Source organism: Coffea eugenioides, unplaced genomic scaffold, assembly GCF_003713205.1.
Source record: "Coffea eugenioides isolate CCC68of unplaced genomic scaffold, Ceug_1.0 ScVebR1_292;HRSCAF=940, whole genome shotgun sequence".
NCBI classification, from domain to species: Eukaryota; Viridiplantae; Streptophyta; class Magnoliopsida; order Gentianales; family Rubiaceae; genus Coffea; species Coffea eugenioides.
The window spans coordinates 1-10,016 of NW_020863461.1; the positions used below are offsets into that span (position 1 = coordinate 1).

The 10,016-nt window shown below is 28.6% G+C and overlaps 1 protein-coding gene across 1 annotated transcript; it reads right to left on the reverse strand.

Annotated features, from left to right (window-relative positions):
* Positions 1-378: 378 nt before the first annotated feature.
* Positions 379-2,404, reverse strand: LOC113757297 (beta-glucosidase 27-like). Its single transcript, XM_027300656.1, has 3 exons — positions 2,221-2,404; positions 1,877-1,946; positions 379-482 (listed from the first exon to the last, which is right to left on the reverse strand). Exons 1-3 carry the CDS (start codon positions 2,359-2,361, stop codon positions 394-396), a joined length of 300 nt encoding a protein of 99 aa, XP_027156457.1. The 5' UTR covers positions 2,362-2,404; the 3' UTR covers positions 379-393.
* Positions 2,405-10,016: the final 7,612 nt, after the last annotated feature.

A 10,016-nucleotide genomic window follows, 5' to 3' on the forward strand; every position in this document is an offset into this window, starting at 1 on the left:
ATTATTCTTTCTTGTATTTATATATATTTTTTATTTAATCCTACCTAACCTCACTTATATTTATTACTTTTTTTAATTAATTTTATATTTTCAAAAATATAACACGTGAAATTTATCTTAACGAGTGTGTTATGGGCACCCATTAGACAGACTGATTTTTATAATTTATAAACAAGTAAAATGCATATTAGATTTAAAGATTCTGAATTTAAATCCTCCCTTCTTCTTGCCGGTTTCTTAAATTCCACATCTTCCTTGCTTAAAAATGTACATCAAGTTGAAAAGTTTTGGGGGGAGGGGGAAAGAAAATGAATAGCATGCAACAACAATTATTGTTGATTACTAGTTAATCAATCAACTCTCCGTCTTGTCTAGTATTAGTCAACATTATGTTCATTCGTTTTTAGGAAAATAATAATATACCTTGTATCGATGATAAAAGTCTTCGGCTACGTCACCATTACTCCCATCCGAGATTTTCCCTGCCAAAAAGTTCTAATGTTTAAGAAAAAGTATGGTTGAGTTGAGATGTCACATGAATTATCGGCATCAGGCAAAGACTCTTAAGCTTGCACATATCACATTGCATTTATTACGGAATTATTTTCAGATAATTCTAATATTCAGGGATTTGGATTCTCAATGCTTTTGCTTATAGCCCATGTATCCTATTAGATGTAATTAAAGCAGATTGGATTAACAAGGGCAGAGAAGCAAGGGCAAAGAAGAGACTCCAAATCTGGCATTTGCTACATTGTGTTGTTACAATTGTTACAAAATTTGTGTTTGAATAGAGTATTATTTAAAATAATTATTATAATATTTTTTATAATATGATGTATGTGAAATAAAAATATGATTGAAAATATAAAAAGTTGGATTAGAAAATGTATTTATGATACAAGTAAAATATTATTTATAAAAATGTACGTGTTTGTATCAATTGTGTGTACTGATTTGCCATTGCAATCCTCACCAAATTATTTCTTCGTAGAGCGAAAAGTCTATTTGGCCCTCATACTTGATGAATTTACATTTTTAATCATCCAACTATTATTTGTATATTTTTAGTCCCTTGAACTATTAAAAACGTGTATTTATAGGCCTTCCATGAATTTGAATTCTTAATCCTAACAGAACTAGCTCAAAATGATGTCATTTTAATCTTCTTCTTCATTAATGAAGTCCATTGACCGCTATAACTATTCATCCCGATCAACGGCTATTGACCGAGGGTTGATAGTCGCTTTATTATTGTCAAAATTTAATCAAATTACACCCTAAGCCTTCGATGATAGCATAGATTTCAAATTTGAGCTTCGTTTTTGTTAAATCTAACTCCATAAGACAAGATCTAAAGTCAAACATGGTAGATCTATCATCATTTTACACATCAATCACCAATTCTTTTGAATTTCACACCAAAATGTTTCTTGGGGTTGCTCTCTTCACTATCCCGACAAAAAATCTTTCCATTTGCCTTGTACATTGCGCACAAACACCTCCAGTTAGATTGACGAAAGGGTTACAAATATTTGTTTTCAATAGTTCAAAGGCCAAAAGTAGACAACTAATAAACTAAGGGTTAAAAGTTTAAAATCATTAAACTTAGAGGACCAAATAGGCTTTTCGCCCTTTCTTCATATTTTTAAGCTGTATGATTACCTTAAAAAGAAAGAGGGTAGATTTAGCATTTCCTTTCATTGTACTTTTTGACCTCATCCAAAAAACAATAATAAAGAAAAGCAGTAAGCGCTTCTTTTTTACAGTAAACCACTCAGGTAAATGCAGTACAGATGAAAAAGTAAATGCGTCAATTCGTAAAAAAAAATTGTGGTTTCATATTGAATTGAGCATCAGTGTCACACATACAGACCTGGATATTTATGGGTAAATGTATCCCAGATACTTGGACCTTTCCCACCTTCAAATGCTGCACCTTCGTACTGGAACAAGAAAAGATAAAGATTCACAGTTTGGATTACCATTAGGATAAATGCACATAAGGAAATAAAAATTTAAAATACATTTTTTTTTTCATTTCAAAAAGAAAGAAAAAAATGGCAAAAGTATAGGAACTGCAAAAATGGGACTGGCAAATTTTTTTTTTCTTGAAGTAAACACAAGATGCCAAGTTTAGTGTTCGAACTCCGTGTGTCTGACTACTGGAAGTGAAAAGAATGAAAAAAAAAGGTGGTGAATTAACAAGATCAAGTGTACTTGATAGGCAGCTGAGGAAGCTCCAAATACAAAATCACCAGGAAAGCTGCTTCGATTGAATGAAGTTATGACAGTTCTTGCATTTAGAAGATGAATGGGGAGTAGAAGAAGGGCAACCAGAAAAGTGACTTGCATTGCCATAGCTAAGTGTGGTCTTGGAAGCCTTCGAGGTCCCCCACTTTAAATAGATGCGTTGGCCAATGGTTCCTGAGTCTTCTGTCATCTGTCTTCTATTTATGGAACTTTATGACGTAGCCTCTCTGTATATTTCTGGATCACAATAAACTTTTAAATGTGTTTAATGCATAAAAGTGGAACTTCATTATATATACAAATGTTTCGAGGAGATTTTTTTTTTTTTGGTTGGCAAATCCCGTATATGTAGGGTAGGGATGCCAACTCTAAGTAAATAGTTTGTGAAAAGATGAAAAAATAAACTTTACTTCCAAAAATATGCATGAAATAGGAGTACTACACTTATAAAATAAGAAAAAAATTAACATTTACAAAAAAAAGGAAAAACCTATTCTATCAATTCTGATCTCGCCTCTTGCAAGTCGTGGTAGGACTAGTTCACCATTATATTCACTTTAATAACTTTAATGATGTCCCACGCTGGATATGATATCAATTACTTTATTTATTGGGATAATTTCGAAACCTTCTCTAAGGTTTATGACTATTTTACTAGTCTCTCCTTAGATTTGAAAATTATAATAACCTCCCTTGAAGTTTATTATCTGGTAACATTTAGACTTAATTAATAATTAAAAAGTGATATTAGGATAGAGAAAATAATATGATTCTACCATTGCCTCTCATCTACTAAGTTATTTAATTAATCTAATATCAATCTAAACATTAAAGAAAATACTAGAATTTGCTATTTATTGTCAGGGATTAAATCACATATGGCATTAAAAATAATATATTATTATATATATTTCACTTAATGTAACATCCAAATTGCTCTTTTCAATTATAAACCCATGTCAAATATAATCAATAACAAATAATCAAAAATAATATGTAACTAAAATATTACAAAGAGCGAAATTTAATACCATAAAAATCTCAACAACTAAGATTAATATACCAATACGATGTTTATGATATTAAAGTTTGTTCTCTGTAATATTTTGGTTGCAAATTTTTTGATTATTTGTTGTTAAGCATGTTTAATAATGGGTATGTAACTGAAAAGAGTAATTTGGATCCTATATAAAGTGAAAAATATAAAATGATATATTATTTTTTGATATTATATATGATTTGATTCCTAATGATGAACAACAAATTTTTAGTATTTCTCTTTAATATTTGGGTTGCTATTAAATTAATTAAATAATATAATAGATGAGGGGTAATGATGAAATTATATTATTTTCTCTCTTCTAGTATCACTTTTTAATTGTTAATTGGATCTAAATGTTACAAGATAATTAATCTCAATAAAAATTAGTGTAATTCTTAAAATTTAGAGGAAGGACAATGAAATAGTCAAAAATCTCGGGGAGGTATCTGGAATTATCCCTTATTTATTTGCTCTTCGAACGCAGTGAAAAGCTAAGGATGAACATATAGGACAGACGTGATAGCTCAATCAAATACTTAAAAAAGCTTATGCGGCTGTCATTGTCAGATGCTCTCTCTCTCTCTCTCTCTCTCTATCAAACGTCAACTATTTATGGGATAATTTTAGAAACCTCCCTTGAGGTTTCATGAAATATCATCTAGCTCCCCTAAACTTTTCAAAATCTCACTTAGCACTCTTGAAGTGATAGTAGGGCCACATACTAATATCAAAGGTGATGAATTGTCAATAATACCCTCGTATTTAAATAGTAGGGCCACATACTAATATCAAAGGTGATGAATTGTCAATAATACCCTCGTATTTAAATTTTCTGAACTTGTTTTTCTTTCTCTAAATTTTCTACTTTTCTTTAACAATTTTTATACAAACATATATACATACATACATACATACATACATACATACATATATATATATGTATATATAATTGAATTGCAAATGTCAATGAAATATAGGATTTAATCAATGAAATATTCAATACATTTGGAGAAGAATAGCTGCAGGTTCTTTTTATTTTTTCCCTTTTTTGGTGTTTCACAACTATATTTATATATTCCTATTCATGTAGAGTGCAAGAGAAATAAAGTAATTGAAACTCCAAATAGTTTTTCAAATTCGGACTTTTTCTATAATAAAATTTTCATATTTCTCACCCATAAAAAAAGTTTGTCTATTTTGAGTAAATTTTTTGTATGATATTGAAGTTAAATTTCATCTATTACTAAGTTTTTTTTGCTCAAATGTATGATTTTACATGCTAATTACCTTCAATGCTATGAAGGGTTCTATTTGCAGAAATGGTTTAAAAAATAGTATTTGCTTTTACTATCTATTCCTACTACAGAAGTGACTATTGGCTGTAACATAAAATCTTACCAATTTTCATCTCCTCACTTTTAAGATGGTTCCAATTTAGTACTTTTTTTCTTTGGTTTGTAAAATGTTCATTTTTTTATAGCTTAAGGGTATTGAAGACACTAAAATAATCTCTCTCCTCAAACATGAATTTTTTAATATTACTTTTGGTTAGAAGGCCTTCCAATGTTACCAAAATGTCAATTCAAAGGGTGCTAAGTGAGATTTTGAAAACCTCAAGGGTACTAGGTGATATTTCATGAAACCTCAGGGGAGGTCTATGAAATTATCCCACAATTTATATCTATTCATACTTCTATTATTTTTTTGGTTAAAAACTCAAACTTCTTTTCTTACACTGTCATAAGTCTCCGTTTGGCAAGTGAATTTTTTGGATATTTGTCTAAAACTTTATTGTAGCTTGCTGTAGAAGTTTTTAAAAAATTTTTTGAAATGTGTAAATTTTTGTGTAATTTTTGAATATTTTGAAGTGTATAATTTAAAAATTTTGAAAAGTTTTTTGAGGTTACTGTAGCTAAAGTTTTTAAAAAACTTGTAGCAGATAAACTTGGCAAAAAACTCAAGTATCAAACAGGGCTAACAATTAAAATTTCCGGTGTTGTGTTGCACACCGTCACACATATACATTTTTAGTGAAGAAATCATACGTTTCACGGTATATTCCTTTCACCATTATATCACCTCCTAAGTGGAATGAAACGTGGACTGATGAGGTGCTGTAATTTTATTTTTTATTATTTTAATAAGGATTAATTTTGTAAATATTAATAGTATAGCTTTTGATATATCCTACATCATCCCAATTTAAAATGGCATTCTAAATTTCACGCATGTAATATAGATCCAAACTTGTTAATGCATATGTGGATAAAAGATTTGCTCTTGTCATAGCCTGCTAAACTGAAACTCTTATTTTCGTTGCCTAAAGATTTGCTCTTTTAATAACCCACTAAACAGAAACTCTTATTTTTTTTGCCTTTCGTCTAAGACAGTACAATCAGACTCGATCACTGGACAATCGAGTACCTACACCATTCTCTTAAGCCTCTCAAGACTTTCTCTCCTACCTTGTCTCCTTTTTCTTTATCCCTAATTCAACTTCGCCTCACCCTTTCTTCCCCTTCTTCCCTTGAAATTTTAAGAGCACAAAAACATTGATGAACAAATTGTAATCATAGGATAAAGTCGAAAGACTACATAATCAATCCTTAGATGAAAAATTGATGATTTTTTTAATTTGTGGTTTTAGGTGTTAAGATTGTAAAGATCACAGGAGAAGGAGACTTTATCGGATGGATTTGGTGTACAGGTTGCGGGTGCTGGATGATCAGGCTGAAGAAACTAAGTGAAGAGTGAAGACAAAGAAGCAATTGAGACCTTAATTGGAAATGTCTTAAGGGATAATTTCACAAACCTCCCCTGAGGTTTCTGACACTTGCACTGAGACCCCTCTAGGTTTTAAAAATTTCACCTAGCTCCCTTGCTTTTCAAATTTGGTAACAATTCAGTCCAATTAGGATTAAAATATTACTATCATGATAGAGATGACATTTATATTCCATGAATACCCTCTTCCTCCCTATATTAGTACAAGATTGCTTGTTAATAAAAATCTACTAGTTTTCCTTTTGTAATAATATTAGTGTAACACTTTTTGAATTTCACTTATAAACATTTATGTATATAATATAAATTAAATGATTCAAAGTAAAATACTCATAAATAGCTAGTACTTTATTCATATAATGGAAGAAACTCGTAAAGAACTGGTATGTTATGGACAATTTTTTTTTCTACTTTCAAATACTTCATTTATATTAAATACAAAACATAATAGTTTTCCTTTCATAAAAATATTTGTGTAACGGCTTTTGAATTTTATTTACAAATATTTATGTATTTAACACAACTTAAATGATTCATAATAAAATGTCCATAAAAATCTGGTACTTGGTTCATATAATAGACAAAAGGCATAAAGAGTTGGTACTTTATGGGATATTTTTTTTGCTCATAAATAGTTATTACTTTGTTTGTATAATAGAGGAAACCCATAAAGAGCTGATATGTTATGGGCAATTTTTTTTTTTTTTTACTTTTACGTATTTAATTTATGTTAAATACAAAACCTACTAGTTTTCCTTTCGTAAAAATATTAGTATATCACTTTTTAAATTTTATTTACAAACATTTATATATTTAACATAAATTATATGATTCAGAGTAAAATGCCTATAAATAGCTAGTATTTTATTCATATAATAGAAGAAATCCGTAAAGAGCTGGTAAAAAGTGGGTAATTTCTTTTTTTACTTTCACGTATTTAATTTATGTTAAATATAAAACCTACTAGTTTCCCTTTCGTAATAATATTAGTGTAACACTTTTTGAATTTCATTTATAAACATTTATGTATTTAATATAAATTAAATGATTCAAAGTAAAATACTCATAAATAGCTAGTACTTTATTCATATAATGGAAGAAATTCGTAAAGAACTGGTATGTTATGGACATTTTTTTTTACTTTCAAATACTTCATTTATATTAAATACAAAACATGCTAGTTTTCCTTTCGTAAAAATATTTATGTAACGGCTTTTGAATTTTATTTGCAAATATTTATATATTTAACATAAATTAAATGATTCAAAATAAAATACCCATAATCATCTCTATCTTTTTATTAACAAGCAATCTTGTACTAATATAGGGAGGAAGAGGGTATTCATGGAATATAAATATCATCTCTATCATGATAGTAATATTTTAATCCTAATTGGACTGAATTGTTATCAAATTTGAAAAGCAAGGGAGCTAGGTGAAATTTTTAAAATTTGGAGGGGTCTCAGTGCAAGTGTCAGAAACCTCAGGGGAGGTTTGTGAAATTATCCCATGTCTTAATTATAGGAAATATTGTAGGTGGCATTCACGTCAATGAACAGTGTTATTATAAATGATTTTAATTGGCATTTCACATCAGATGTCCATGTAGGAAGTGATGTTTAATTTGTAAAGTCCATCAGATGCTTAATTTATTTCCCCTTTGAAGGAAAGGGATGCCAATAGCCTTAATTCTTTTGCCCACCGCTAGAGTACCCAATCGAATGAAATGAAGCGTTAGGAAGATCGGAAAATATTATCGTTTTCCGTAATTACATTTTTCTATCACCTTTTTTCCTCACATTTATCAAATCGCTACAGTAATTTTTCCATGAAAAATGACGGAAAATGCAATTCAAACACAACTAAAAGGAGAGTTGCCTGGATGAACAGTAAGAGAGTGTTTGCGTTGGTATTGGTTGATATGTTCAGGTTATTGCGGTCTATTTGCATCACTCTCTTTGCAGCTCCTCGCGTCACTAGGGTTAGCCTTAGTAGTTCTTCATTTTTTGCTAATGCTATTTCCTGTTTCTCCCTTACTCAGGAGACCGGAAGATGCAAGCTATAGTTGTGTGGTCCTTTATAATTTATTTGACTAATTGCTTAGATTATTATTCTAAAAAAAATAATAAGATTCTGACAAGGTTGTGATATGAAACTATAGTTATCGAGCTTAGCAAAATTTTTTTTTTAAATTTCTGGGCTGCCGGGCTAACATGCAACTTTTTTAAAAAAAATAAGATGGCTGCCGGCCTGTGCCATCATGAAAGGCGGGAAAAAAGAAAGACTGCGGCAATGTGTCGGATATTGGAAGTTTACAAACTCCATGATTAATTGTTTTGCTTCCATTATTACTCTTGACGCATTCTAGTCTGATAGTGATATCTAAATAATCCAAGATTCTTGCGATTTTTTTTTAACAGTAATCTGAGCAATTAGCCAATTTATTTGTTCTTTGTTTCACTTTTATTTGTGTCATTCTTGCCTCTTGTGATCTGCAGAGATGATCCACCCTGGCTGTTCATGAGTATTAGTTTAGCCTTAGGTGTTGTCTTATTTTCCAGTTATGCCATTTCTTTTTCCCTTCGTTCAAGTTGTACGCTGTAGTTGCTTGGTTACTTTGTAATTTTGTTGTTTTCTGACCCTATTTTTTGTTGACTTATTGTTGTCTTTTGTGGATGCCTCAGTTTTTGTTTCCACGTGTTTCTTTGAAACTCGCTTTTTCTTCATTGGAAACTTGCCATTTTGATTTTGTTCTTCGTTGCTTCCCAATAATAATGTTGCTTTTCCTCTAGCATTAAATGGTGATTGTCCTTTCAAACAATACTTCTGTTTGAGCTATCTACTCTTTTGTATTTTTGATTTGTTTTTGTCATTTGGAAATCTATCACAGAGATGACGGGCCTGTTTGGCACCCTAGTTTTTTACCAAGTTTTTTACCTACTAGTTTTTTAACAACTTTTGCTACAGGAACCCCAAAAAACTTTTCAAAGTTTTTTACCTAAACACTTCAAAAATCTATACACAAAAAATTTCTCAAAAACTTTTCTTCCTCCCTCACTCAACCCACCACACCAGACACCGCCTCTACCACCTCTCCCGGCGCCGATCACCTATTCCGGCGCCGCCGGTAACCTCAAAATTTTTTTTTGAATTTTTGAGTCCCTCACCCTCAAAAATTTATTATATATATATATATATTATATTTATATATTTATTTAAACATATTATAAATATTTTATTTTATTTAAAATATATTTTTACATATTTATATAAATATTATATACCATACAAATTAATATTAATATAAATATGTAATTACACATTTATATAAATATTATATATTATATATTTAATATATATAATACATATTATATATATTACACATTTATGTATATATATTTATGTATATTTATATACAATTATATTATGTATTATGTATAACATAATACATTTATACATAATATTAACACACAATATTAATTATACATTTATACATAATACTAATACATTTATACATAATATTATATATTTATATATTTATAATATATTTATAATATATTAATTTATATATTTATATAATATTCATTTATAATAATATACAATTATTACATTTGTAAATATATTTATATTATGTATTATATATAATATAATACATTTATATATTTTTATATAACTATATAAATATATTTATTTATAAATGTATTATAAATGCATAAATATATATAAATATTTAAACAATAAAAATTATAAATTATAAACAATATTAATTATACATTTATACATAATATTAATACATTTATACATTTATATTAATTATATTAATACAGTTATACATAATCATCATATATATTTATAAATTATAATTTATACATTTATATAATATTCATTTATAATATATACATTTATATTAATTATACATTTATACATTTATAAATAT